We start from the raw sequence: 14,412 nt of genomic DNA, 5'->3' as shown, positions 1-14,412 counted from the left end.
GTGGATTTTATTACGTTCAGACAGATCTAGACTTTCCATTTCCCCATTTGAAGACTTTGTGCTAACCTAGGCCTAACTGGCGGCTGGCGCGTAACTTCTCTAACAAACGAGTAGTGTAACTACAGTGGCCCAGAAGTGTCAAACAGGATGCACTGATGACAGAAGTGAGTCTGCAGGGTAAGTATTGCCATGGAAACTGATCAACATCTATTGTTACTCACTTGCTTTGTGTTGTGGCTTTAATAATCGTGTTGGGACTTTCACATTTTTGGGACTTTTGCATTCTGATTGACACTTGTGGGCCACCATATCAATCTTTAAAACTTCTCACCTGACTTTAAGCAGCTAAACAAATACACTTTCCCCCCAAAATATAATAAATCCCCTACTCCACATGTATTTTTCCTACTTCATTGATTTCTTATAGGTGCATTTTCTATACATAATCTATCTCATTGGTAACAGCTACAGCCGCCCATCCCGCAGCCGTGAACATGCATCATAAATAATATATCCAGTGTATTACCTCTAAAGTGCACATTAAATGATTCACACAAACATAAGTAACGTCATTTACTCTCCAGTTCACATTACAAGAAAGCCCTTTTATTTACTCTACGGTAGATAATTTAGTGAGACAGTCCACACATACACCTGTAGAACAGAAACAAACAGTCAGATCACAGTTGATTTTATACAATCTCTTTATGTAATGTCTGAGCATCTGGACATCAGCTCTAGGGTTAAGACAGACTTTGTTAACCTTGAACAGAATGAGGGGGGCTATCTTTATGCTAAGCTAAGATAAACAGCTGATGGCTCATATTTATCTATAGATGTGTGAGTGGTATCAGTTTTCTTGATCTAGAACCGAGTCTGTGTTTCCAGAATCGATTCTCTCAATGAATGCACATGAAATGTATATATATATATATAAATAATGTCTATATATTCACACTATAAATCTGTTCAGTTCACGTCCACGAGAAACATGTAACAGCTTTTAAATCAGAAGTGGTGAAACTCACTGGTTGGTTTTCCTTCTATAAGGTCACCTAAGAAATGTCTGAAATATGCTACACTCTGCCTGAGCAGATCAGATCCCAACATGCCTGAGGGATCAGCAGGCATACGGAGGAGGTTTCTCAAAGGAGCCGAAGGACGATCCGTAGAGGACGGGAGCGTTGGGAGTCAGCATGTAGCCGCCTGGTTCCTGGGTGGCTCCCTGAGGCTGGGTGGAGGCCTGGGAGGGCGGCTGGTTCTCCTCAGACGGGCAGGAGGTGGAGGAGAGGCCTCCGTCTGGGTTCATCTGGGGCGTAGCAGGTGCCTGGTAGTTGCTGTTATGCTGCGGGTGAGGAGAGGAGACAGGGAGTGGTGTTTCATGTGAGATGTGGGGTTGTGTATTTTGTAGAAGCCAAGACATATCATCAAAAATTTGACATAATCAATAATAAATCTGTGAAACATAATCAGCCACAACATTTAATCTGGTCATTGATTGTTCCTGTTGTTTTGCTCCTGGCTCATACCTGCATGGACATTGGATAGTTGGGGTAGGCAGGCAGACTCTGTCCTGAAGGACAGAACCCAGCGTAGGTGAGCATGTGCTGGGTGGGGTTGTACAGGATGTGGGGTGGGGGTGCAGGACTGGGAGCCAGTTGAGGATTAGGCTTCTGCTGCGTGAAACAAAAAGATGAAAATTGAACTTTATTGAACTTTAGAAAATGCCAGATTATGAGTTAAGTGTGTCTCAACTTTCATTATCCAAACTTTAAACACAAAAGAGAAGGTTTGAAACAAGCTCTAATGAGAGATATTGAAAGTGTTCAAATAATACATTCTAGTAGTTCACATCCTGGAGTTGGTTTACACACAGGAAAGAAACAGAACTCGTTAGTGTGGAGTTTTAAACCCTCGACAACCATGTTTATTTTACTCAGGACGCAGAGGACCTTTAATATCTGTTTTTTCTTTTTTTCTGGACTCACCATGTCCTTGTACGCGCCGAGGATGGCGGCAGTGATGATGCCCAGGAACAGGCTGATCACGTTGAGCACCACCGAGGCCCACAGCAGACGGTACAGGTGGATCACGTCCCAGCAACTGCTGACACCAGTGAACTCGAAGTACTGTGTGTGGTAGTCTGTGCTGGAGGAGGGACGGGGATGGGTCAGGACATTAATCACAAAAGATTTATATTTCAAATTAATGTTCATTGTAAGTCTTTTAGTTGCATCGGAAAATTCGATTGTTTCAATTTCCTTTTCTTTGTGTATTTCATATATTTCTGAGCAGAAATGTGAGTCCCATGAGTAAGTAGAAGGTCAGATGCATTGCTCACCTATCACAGTTGTACAGGTAGCAGCAGTAGCAGGTGTTGCTCCTGAGTTTGAGCTTGCAGGCTTTGTCAAATGAGCGACACGTCACCTGCAGAGTAAAGATTCTCTTAACATCTTGTTATGTCAGCAGAGAAGCAGGAGCTGGACCAACACTTTAGACAGAGATACATGAGCTGAAGGTAAATATCTGTTTGTCATATCCATATCCTCTATTGTAACCTGTAAGTTGATGACATTTGGTTGTTGCTTTTTTTCAAATATATATTCTGTATAGCATCATCTGACCACTAGATGTCCTTACACCATCAGCTTATTATTTTGGGGGGAACACAAATCTGCTTGACTTATTTAACAATAGTGAAATTTAATGATTTGTTGAATGTAACAGATATTCTATTCAATATTTTGTGTGAGCGCCTCCTCCTGGGTATGGACGATATACCAGTCTTGCTCAAAAATGTGAATAGATGCACCGCTGTTCATCTGTTTGTGTTTCAGTCTTCTCCTGCCAAGTGTCCTGAGTCTGGGCGTCATCATTTCATTAATTATCTGTGATGACAAACCTGCATTCACAGTTTGTTCATCTTTATATGTCCTCTCTCCTGCACATGCAGCTGATCTGTCACGGAAACACCACTTTCCACAGATGGTTCCCTTTTGTGCAGCATCAAAAGCACTCATCCATCTCTTTCTCAACACAGGTTGTTCCTTCTCCCATCTTTATGAAATCTGGTCAATGACTTATTCTGGTAGTTTCCTTACTACTAGAGGTCAAATTGAAGAAGCTCTGATGTTCACAGGTACTTTTATAATGTGTAATAGTTTTTGTTGCCTCGAGGTTGTACTCTGGTGCCTGTATCTTCAGGAAGTCCGTCTGACTCGTTTGTATTCAGCTAGATCAAACACCCTACGGCACTTGATCTTACAATGTGATTATTGTGCCGTGATGCAGTAGGCTTTTGTTGTTTGTCGTAGGAGTGAGAATCACCTCTGTGTAGTAGTTGTCGTAGGCGTAGGCGTAGGCCGAACCACTGGTGTGGTGGCACATGTCCTCCTGAAGGGGTCTCATGTCCTGTGTGTTGGAAATATCAGAGAGAGATTTGTTCAATTCATGAAGCAAAATGTCAGTTTAGAGAAACCGATGTACGAGTTTATTAGACGACTTTGGTCCTGAATCTCAAACACGTCAATGTAATAAAACCTCTAAAAGAGCTGAATTGTGTCAGTTCAGGGATCATTGAGGTGCAAAGATTGAGAACCTCCGATTTAAAGGGTTCACTAATGTTTTGTGTGCATTGGAGCCCTGTGTGCGTCTGTCCGTCCTCCCGCTGTTTCTCTGTCACAGCAGCAGTGAAGGTTTGCTCTCACACCCTGTCCCCTGCATCCTCAAGCACTAAACCTCACTCGACTTGACACAGTGTGAAAGGTGATAAAATCATTTTCATCGTCCAGAGCTTGAAGGTGCAATAACTGTGACTTTTACTGTCCCGCGAGTGGAGAAAGAAAAGCATATCTGCAGGGCTTAGATTGCACTGGTGATCAATATCAGCGAGCGGGTGCCAGGTGCTGAGAGCTTCAGCTTTTTAAACTCTGCTCCAGCTCCATACTCATTAAAAACCTCATTAAAATTCATTAGGCCGATGTGACAAACTGAAGTGTTTGTGTACGTGCACGTGCACGTGTCCAAACATTAAAGAGCTGCAGGAGGGGAGCGGCTTTGACCTTATCTGACCTCTACGCGTTTTCGGTTCCCTAACAAATGCAGGTATATGTAGATGTGATTTTAAATGCATGTCGATTTAGCCTGGGAGACAAAGATGTGTTGTGCTGTGGAGAATTGTGGGTAAACATGTAATCAGCCCAGTTCTGCTGAATGTTTTCCGCAGCTCCTCTTGTGAACCAGCAGCTTCCTGCAGGTTGGACACTGAGATGAGTCAGACTGGTTTAACTGTGCCGTCTCCATTCTGTCTGATTACATCTGCAAAGTTCCTGATCTTTCTGTTGTGTCTGAAGTGTGTCTCTGCAGACCTGAGCACGTCTGATCAAATGTGATGTGTGAGTGTCTCAGGGAAGAAAGATTTATTAGTTTGTGTTTCTTTCTCCCCTCCCAGACACTAGACTATACATAACAAGACATAAGATGAAACTCACGATGAATTCTGAAGCGATGATCCCGTCCACAATGGCACAGAAGAAAGACGCGATGACCCCGATACTGATGAAGATGATCGCTGCCACAAGCTGCAAGAGAGGAGGAGGAGGATGAAGAGGATACAGTCGTTAGTACAAAGCATCAGTACCCATCATCTGCGTAAACAAGCAGCAGAAGAATAAAACTTTAAAGATCCAAGTCTCCTCATTCTAATCGGCAACACATTCTAGGATCTCATCAATTCTGCAACAGCTGTTGATGCAGAGTCAGTTCAGACCTCTCAGATGTTTTCCAGACAAAAGGTGCAACTGCAGTATTTTTTTTAAAGCAAAAACTACACGAGGCCAAAAACAATTCTGACTCTTCAATTGTGCGATTTAAAGTAATTAAAGTAAATAAAAGTATTTAACAGTAAATAAAGAGGATAAATTATGCTGTTTATGAAATCTAATCCCACTGAACAGTTTCTTTGTGTCTAAATTATACAAAAAAACAAGACAGGAACAAGAGGATGAACCCCGACGAATGTCTGGTAGGATAAGAATGAATGACTTTGGCTAAAAAATCTGTGAGCGCTAAAATAATATATACCAAAAAATCTGTTGTCCCCAAATCTTAACCAAGCAGTATTGCAGTGATTTAAATGAGGTCGGATTTTACCATAATACATTGCAAACTGGTACAGGATTTTTTCAGTAATACCAAGAAATATATATTTCAGTAACAAAGTGCTGTTTTCCTTTTCAATTTCCTGGTTATTCTTTTTCAAGATTGAAATTGTTTCAGACATAAGTGCTGTTATAGTTAAACAATTTAATCCAAATGTTTTTTTAAGCAATTATTACATCTTCTCAGTCTTTGGTATTTGCTTCGGACTGTTTATGAAACATATTGGAACTTGTATTACATAAAGGCAAAATCCTGATTGAGGCTAAAACTCATAAGATTAGTTTCTGTGCTTGTGTGTGTCCTAGTCTGTGGCGTCTCGACTGCAGGACGATAAAGGAAATGTACAGCCTCCTGCTCTGCCAACACAAAAGTGCTTTGAGGGTTATTTATGGAGAACAAAGGCAATGCACAGGACAGAGGGACGGCCTTTTGTACCAGCAAGGTCAATCTAATTCTCCCAATGGATACACACACAGAGGCACCCACACACAGAGGCACACACTCACACACACACACAAAGACACACAAACACACACAGGATGAAGACAAACAATCTCAAACATTCAGTTTTTTTAAATAATCCCAAGAAACTGATCACTGATCAACAAACCCAAATATGAATGATGTGACAAAGGAGGTTCTTCTGTAAAATGTCTAATATAAGACATATGACACACACATACACACACACACACACACACACACACACACATACATACACACACACACACACACACACACACATTTGGCAGAGCGGATGCAGCTGACTGATCACAGATGTCTGATCATAAACTTTATCCCTGAGCATCGTTTCCTGTCTGTTCAACAGCTCCTCCAGGACCAAAAAACCTCCTGCACTCCAACATCAGATTTAACACACACTTTGTTCTTTCAGCTGCTGCATTCATCTCCCTGAAGCAGCAGCTGGGACTCAGCACTTTGTCACAATAATTTACAATTAATGTAATGATGTCCATCTTCTAAAAATTGATTCTGATTCTGCATTAATATTCTGGAGTTTTCTCCTTTTGGAGAGAACACTGGATCCCAGTCATTACAGTCTTGGTGTACTACAAAGTAAATTACAAACGAGGACCAGAATCTATTTTCTGGAAAGCAGTCAAAAAGAAGCTGGTATGGATTATTGAGCTGGATGTCGTCAGTGTATTAATGAAACAAAATTCATAATATAAATATAACCCTGGTTGTACCCAGGTGGAGTTAGTGGGTAAATTATAAATATGACGGGATCCAAAACAGAGCCCTGGGGAACACCGCTCGAAACTGGAGATCTAAGATTTCGAACCTGAACAAATAGCTTGTGTGTTATGTATAAAAGGCCTTGAGCTGTGTGTGTGAGAGCAACACAAGGTGAAGTGACGGACATGTGAAAACAAGGGGATTATAAAAGAACTCCCCTCAGTAAGGTAAAGAGTCAAACTGAGAAAATGAGCTTTTTCTGACTGGGTTTTATCTGCCACTGGTCCAGACTCTCCAGTTCATTAGCGGTTTAAATGACTCTGCTTTTATGGCCAGCAAGTGGGAGATGAGGCCAGAGGCAGAGACAATAGAGCCTGACAACTGCATTACTTCACATTAGCACCGGCTGCCAACCCATAAAACACCTCAACACACTCCGTCGACCAAACCACCAAAACCTCCCCTGGTGCAACTGAAGCAGAGAGAACAACCAAGTGGTGTAAAAGATTAAAGACAGTTTCGGCTCTCAGGAGTCAATTCCCTGAAGATATATAAAAAATGCAGCAGGTAACTAAGGCTCTTCTTCTTTGACATTTGATTTGATTGCAAAATGTGGTAGTTACTGCCTGTATATATCAAAGTCTCCAGATTGGTACCTATGTTTATTTATTTGTTAAAACTACAGCTCCACCTTAATCTTCTTCAACACTGAAACACTTTACCGGAGCTGTAATTTGCAGATGTGTTTGTAGCCACCTGATGGATGTTAGGTCCAATATTCACTTTCTTCATGTTGCTCTTTAACCCCCTGAGAGAAATATCTGTCTCTTTAGCTGCTAAATGTTCTTCAGCATGTTTATCTGTTGTTCAGTTGATAATCTCACTATCCCATTGATTTTACACAGTAATGACGTGTTTTCATTAAGTATTGTGGATAAAAGACAAAGAGGATAAACATTTTAGAGGAGAAAACTCATCAGCCTTGGTCAAGATACCTAACAGGGTATGTAACGGAAGTCGCTGACCACTCCAAGGTCTTCTTCTCCTGCTCAGTGGTCAGGTGAGCGATCACGACCACATCTGGACACAGCAGTAATAAGAACCGATCGTACCGTAACCTGATGGGTAAAATAATACAACCTTTTGCAGGTTCTCTGTTCTGCTCTGAGCGCTGCAAGGTGACCAGAAGGACGACAGGACTGTGAGATATACAGGCAGAAGCTACAAGAGGCTGCTGGAGCAGAGAGCTGAAGCGACGTGAAGCCGGGTTCATACAGAGTGATGAAGAAATCTCAGAGCAGTGAAGCCTGACAGGGTGAAAGTGCAGATTTTCCTCTTTCGTCCTTTCACAGAGAGAATTTCATGCTCCACGATGCTTTTCAACGTTTGAGGATAAAACTAAATGAAGAGCGCAGATATATGAGCCGTTAAGGTTTTTAATGCTTTATATGGGAAATGTCGACGGAGCGTGAATGTGCGTTTTACCTGCAACAAGTTTTCTGATTCATAAAGAGAGCTGTTTTTTTATTTTACATGAAAAGTAAAACTACAAATAAAACCTCACCTTCACATATTATTGACATTTATACTAAAAAGGAAATAACCTAATTCATCACAGCAATTTAGAAATGTTGATAGGTATATGGTTATTATAGGAAAGTGTAGGGACATTTTTCAAAATGCGAAAATAAATACACTGAACTGGATTTTGCAATTATTATTGGAATTGTATATTCACCCCTGTCTGTTTATTTGTTGGTTGGTTTGTTTGTTTGTTTGTAAGCAAGTTTACACAAATGCTACTGGACGGCTCACAAAGCAAATTGGTGGAAGGATGGGATATGGGCCAAGAAAAATAAGTTTGAGTGTGATTTCTTTGCCATTTTCACCAATTTCCCAGAGAAGAATTCATGTACCGTGATGAAATAAATCATTGGGATATTCAGGAGCTGAAATCTTTGGTGTGTAAATGTCACTTGTGGATTTTAAACTGCTTTAAACTCAACAGAAGAGTACAAGTTTCTGAATTTAGATTTCCTCTGGTCACACTGGAAACGTTTCTGTTTGGCACTTGACTCCTCTCTCATCAAAGCCTGAGGAGTACAGAGCTGTGAGCCACAGGAAGCAGGAGAAGCTTCAGAGCTCTCAGATGTCAGTGTGGCATTGTGGTGAGCGCAGTTGTTCTTTAATGAGTGACCTGCCAGCTGGCGCTCATGTTACAGTGCTAAGCTGGGAAGAGGACACCTGTGTGAGGGCCAACGTGATGCCACATGTGCCTCATAGGAGACTCTGTAGACCGCTGGTTGTGTGGCAGCGATCACGCCATTAAAGTTTAACACACACGGAGCCGAGAGCGATGCCAGACAGGCGGACATGTGCAGCCAAGGCTGGTTTATCAGGCAAAGTGGGGCCTAAAAACCTCAGGTTATATCATCACTGATATGTCCTACATCCATCTTTTGGCTCTGGTCTGAAAGAGGAACTTTTTAAAGTTTGTTTTAAAAAAAATTAATCAGTGTGAGTCACACACAGTGATTATTATTCCCAATAGTAACCAACGAGTGTTTTCATTATCAATAAACACGTCAGTTATTTTCTTTAGGGTTGGGTTCGGTTATTTTAAGTTAACATTCAAATTTCTTTTCTTTACTTTTTTGTTTGGCCATCAGAAAACAACAAAGATGGTACCGGTGATGTTTTGTTTTTTGATAAAAAAAAAAGTGCAGTGAGAGTCGATAGTAACAACAGATAGTTTGTATCAGGCCTCCCAGAAGTTATTTGCTAAATAGATACTACAGGTGTCTTACACATCTTTCCTCTACTCACAACAAGTAGAAGTTCACGAGAAGTGAAACAACAAGGGCCGGCCCTAAAAACAGAACTTTCTAAATATGAAGAATGTGTTCATTCTTGGTAAATTATACTTTTAATTGTCCTTTGTCAGCTCCATGAACACGGACACGTCATTGTTTTTTGTGCATACTGTACACTGTGGTGTAAGGGAAGACAAAGTGATCCGACCGCAGGCCCACAACACCCTGCACGCCACATGAAATATTAACAACACACACTGATACACCACAGTCATGGAGACAGGGGACGTACACAGAGCCGCCTTATCTTTATGTGGACAGGTAGAGATATATTTGGGCAGGTTTTTATAATTTGGGGAAAGTTTTTTTTGATGTTTAACCCTCCAATCAACACGATCAACAGGCTTAGGTAGTAAAGGTAATACTGTAGTCTGGAGAAGACATAAAGAAAAAATTGGGTTGCCAGTTTGTAGCAGCATGACCAGTGAAAAGATTTATTGCAACGTGTTGGAAGCCTCGTTGCTGCACGATAAGAGGGAGGGTTATCTTATCGTGATTGGACACTGTCGTACCCGGATATTTTATACTCAGAGTTATAGACTGCTCAGTTACATGAAGCAAGAGAATGAGTTAGAGAAGCTCACTGTCAATGACCCTCAAGGATCTTGATGCAGTGTTGTTGTGTAGAGGTCAGAGGTCAGAGGCCTGGACCACTGTTTGAAGCATGTGGTAAAGGCCGGGAATACTCCATTTAATTTAGTTGTAGATCTGGATCCAGGCATTTATTTTCACTTTCCTTAACATTGTGAGATCGGACATTATTCAGCATTTTCCTGGACTTGTTGATGACACAAAACAGGCATCAGATATGTATGAGTCAGCAATGTGGTGCAGATCCAAATAAAAGTCTTGATCTAGTAAATTTAATTTATGTATTTTTTTGTGTTTTCATATTCCTTTGAATAAAGACACAAAACAATTGGAATCAATGTAATCAATGTAAATAGAATGTATTGAAGATATCATTTAAAATTTTCTCCAATCCAAAGTTGCTTGATCTGTCAGTTTCAGGAGTTGTATGTGACCCAAGATTAAATGGGTTCTTCTCTGACACACTGAATCCCTTCCACACAGTGTTGTTGAAGAAAAGTGGTTGATTTTTATGTTATCTTACTTACAAACCAACGGACAAGCTGAGGTTTCTGTGTCACTGGTGTCTTCTTCAAGGAACTTAACTCGGTCAGTCTCATGCTGGGTTTGATACACTGCGAATGTGATACTGATGATAAGACTTCAGTTACACACAGGGACAGGCTCAGTTTCTGGTTCCCACTGGAACTTGAGTAACATTTGTGCTACCATCGTCTCAACCTGGTTGAAAATCAGCTGATTGGAGGTTCTGGGAATAATCCATTTCAGGCAGGTCATTGGGCCGGTTCCTCTAATTGTCTCTTAACTCTTGAGTCACTGACCCGATTATATTTTGTATAATATTATATATGTTGTTGTACAGAGAGGTATTTGATGATATTCTATCTGTGTCCCTGTCTGAACTAAAGGAGCCCTGTGAGCGACTGACCAATACTAATGTCATTGTCCCCTCATGTCACTGAAATCCGGAGCCGCTGATGTTCACTTCCCCCAACCACAGATCCAGTCATGTTACACTGACCCGGGCTCAAGAACCAAGAACACATTATGCTGCCTTTGAGTAATCACATTTGCTTCTTGCTCATAACAGAGCAATTTCCAGTTTAGTGAATTTAATTGTAACACGATCCTCTGATTCCTGGTGTATATTTATACGTGTGTCCTGTTTTCCAGGAACAATGTCTCATTTTTAGAAAAGGAATCCTATTGACACAAGTCACCTTGAGAGAGAATAAACATAGGGCTATAGGTCAAATTAGGGCCAACTATCGAGATGAAGGAATTTTCTTATGTTAACAAACCATTAATACTGCCCCTCGGCTGCAGTAGAACAAGCTGGGACGACAACAGATTCATATCATCAGCAGAACCTGAGCAGCAGTAATTATCATTTGGATCCGTTCATTGGTTGATTGTTTTGGTTCATCCTATTATCTCGGTTTTGTTTTGGTGTCTGCAAACCGGTGGGAACATTTTTTTAAACTTTCTTCATCAGTTATAGGTGACATCTAAGTTCGTATTGTCACTGCACATTAATGACGCCATCTCTCAGTAAATAGGTTTACATGCTTGGCTGAGGTGTTGGAGTTGTTGAATTAATAAAAACAAAGTGTAATGCGATCAGACTTATTGAATAAATCATGATGTGCATGACGCATGTGACGACTGAAGAAAGTGGCTAGCATCAGGTCTGTGTCGGGCGTTTGGTTTGGTTTGACTGAGACTCTTTCGGGACTTAATCTCAATGCCTCCTCTTCTTCTGTATCAGTTTAGTGACTGGAGAAGGTTCATCCTCTTACCAGTGTGTCTGCAGTGATCCAGCAGGTTGGCACACTTCCTCTGTCCATTTTTCCTTCCTATAAAAGCTTCCATGCCATTTTTCAAGTTATGTACGAATGCAATCAATAATATGAGGTGTACTGAAACCTGATATAAAGCTGGAGGTGTCACGAAACACCAGAAATAAATGTTATCACTGTTTTCTGACAGGCTGAGGAACAGACTCACCATGGGTCTGCGGTTTTCCACCAGGTGGAGGCCGACAATTCCCAGAAATGCTCCAAAACTCAGCTGGAGGTTCAGGGAGAAACAAGGAGAAACATTAGGTCTCAGATACCAGGTCACGATCGTATTTGCAGGATTGAATGAGAGTGGATCTTCTGCGTCTGGACGTGTGAAGGTGAGACGGGAGGTGATCGTCACTCACGGTGATGCCCGGGTAATACCCAGCGACGGGCACATTGTCGGTGCGGGTGGCAGAGATGAGACCCACCGTCAGCACCACCAGAGACAGAGCCAGCAGACACACAGTCACCCACAGGGCCGTCCTCCTCCGGCGCAGGTACTGATCTGAGGAGCAACATGAGGAGGACCTCTTCATAACTAATAATCCACCATTCTGACCAGAAAGCTAAATCTCTAACCTGTTTTTTGAGAAAACAAGGACTGAATTAAATTATTTCACCTTCCATCCAGTATTATCTAAGCTTCAGTCTCCAACTATTCAATTCTTACCCCATTCTGCATGTCTTTGGAGTCTGGAAGGGTTTTTACAAAGTACCCAGAAAAAACCCATGAGGACAACATTCAAACTCCACACAGAAAGAACTCGGACAAACCGGGATTCTAACCAAGAACCTTCTTGCTGCTAAGAACTGCTGCATCACTGTGCCATCCCTGATTTTACAATACTCTTTTAGTAATTTCTCTCTTGATGAGAGAAGTATTCAAATAAATTACTCCAGCATATGTACCAGTAATAACCAGGGGACAATAGCTTGTAGTGTGTATTTAAGTAGCAGGTTATGGTGGGACTGATTCTACCTTGTACTGTTGGGTCGTTTTATCAACTGCATCAAAAGGAATAGTACTTTGTGTACTTATAGTATATGTATTTTTCAGACATATGCAGGATTTCTTAACTGCTAGTTTCCAAGAAATTAATGTAATTATAACACAATTTAGGAAGCGTGAATATTAATACTCTTCTCTGATGGCATTTCAACCTGTCACAACATAACAACGGCTGGATTCCATTTAGCTGCTTCAGTTTCGGGGTCTGAATGTTTTTTGGATCACTGAACAGGGCCATGTCAATATTATCAGTCACTACCGGGGCTTCTCCCTATATAAAGTGTAAAAATGTCTGATGAGAAAAATATATTTTCAATGAATCAGGAATACCATGGCACCACGTCCTGACAAGGCATCATTCATAAAGGGCTCACAAGCGGTAATTAATGGCTTTATCATCGGTTGATAAATCATTCACTCACACTTTACTGGTCAGTTATGAGCCATTAATAACAATAACAACCTTTTGAGTTGCCAGGTTCAGGAGAATTCATCAGGTAGACGTCTCCCAGTAACCTTCATTACTGTCATACGAAGCCCAAATACTTATTTATGGTTTACCAACATTTAAATCTGCATTACAGCTGGATATATACAGCATATACACACACTGTAAACATTACACTTGACATCGTTCAATAAAAAACAACATAATTAATTGTTTGTATTATTCTGAGTTCTGCAATCAGATCAGGAGCAAGTCAAACCCCTTGTCAGACTTAATGAATTGTTCTTTTGTAATATTTCTGTGCTTGCAAATGTTGTTAAGCTGTTTATAAATTAGTTTTTGGTCCATAATGTCCTGCAGCTTTATTTAAACATAATACATGGTTTAAAAGGCAACAAGCAAAGTGTCACGCTACCACAACCTGGCAACCGAAATTGTTGTATTATTAATGAATTCGTAATTTATAAGGATAGATTAATCGATTACAATTTATAACCCATTTATAATCAGTTACCTAGCTTACCAACAATAACATGAATGTAGTGATTAAAGTGTTTTCTTGTTGACAATATTAAACTTTATAGTATTTTCAGGATGAAGGTTGAGGATTTATTTTACCTGCAGGGTCCAGTATGTCTGTGGCTGTTTGTTGAGCTGTCTGCTGAGCTTCAGGCTGCATCTCCACTCAGTCTCAATGAATCCGCTTTTAAAATGAAGCACAGGTACAAACACCAGGAAGCAGCTGAGTTTTCTTTCTATGATGGAATTTGGTCTTCTTTATGTTGATTCAGGAAAGAGTCTTCATCGTCCGCCACAGAGTTGCAAGAAATACCTTTCCTCTTTTTCTTCTTATAACTCAAACATCTTTTGGATGTAAATATGAAATCATCCAGAGCTGCAGCTGATTCACACACAGCTTCAACTTTTCTTCTGAGAGAGAGAAAGAGAGAGAGAGAGAGAGAGAGAGAGAGAGAGAGAGAGAGAGAGAGAGAGAGAAAGCGCGCACGAAAGAGAGAGAACGCGAGAGGGAGAGAGAGACTCCCTGTTTTTTTACTCTGTGATAAATTATGAATTGTTTATTCGATTATTTAATCATTAGCCGTACGTAAGAACGCTGTTTGTATTTAAGGTTCATGTTAAACATATTGACACCATGTGACTAAACTCTGCTGCGCGTTTATTATATTTATTTTATGGTCGAGCTGCTGCAGCATTAATATGGAGGATGTCAGTGGTAATATGAGTTTACAGCGCCCCCCATTGGCCAACACTTGATGTATCAGCCGT

At 40.9% G+C, this 14,412-nt stretch overlaps 1 protein-coding gene across 1 annotated transcript; it reads right to left on the bottom strand.

Annotated features, from left to right (window-relative positions):
- Positions 1 to 331: 331 nt before the first annotated feature.
- On the bottom strand, positions 332 to 13,804 carry LOC133957411 (transmembrane protein 255B). Its single transcript, XM_062392972.1, has 9 exons — positions 13,744 to 13,804; positions 12,031 to 12,173; positions 11,832 to 11,894; positions 4,491 to 4,580; positions 3,328 to 3,411; positions 2,342 to 2,427; positions 1,989 to 2,148; positions 1,530 to 1,676; positions 332 to 1,345 (listed from the first exon to the last, which is right to left on the bottom strand). The coding sequence occupies exons 1-9, from the start codon at positions 13,802 to 13,804 to the stop codon at positions 1,121 to 1,123; spliced, it is 1,059 nt and encodes a 352-aa protein (XP_062248956.1). The 3' UTR covers positions 332 to 1,120.
- Positions 13,805 to 14,412: the final 608 nt, after the last annotated feature.

Source organism: Platichthys flesus, chromosome 1 (genome assembly GCF_949316205.1).
Source record: "Platichthys flesus chromosome 1, fPlaFle2.1, whole genome shotgun sequence".
In the NCBI taxonomy this organism is placed as follows: Eukaryota; Metazoa; Chordata; class Actinopteri; order Pleuronectiformes; family Pleuronectidae; genus Platichthys; species Platichthys flesus.
The sequence above is the reverse complement of the archived record's forward strand: the minus strand, read 5'-3'. Positions and strand labels throughout refer to the sequence as shown.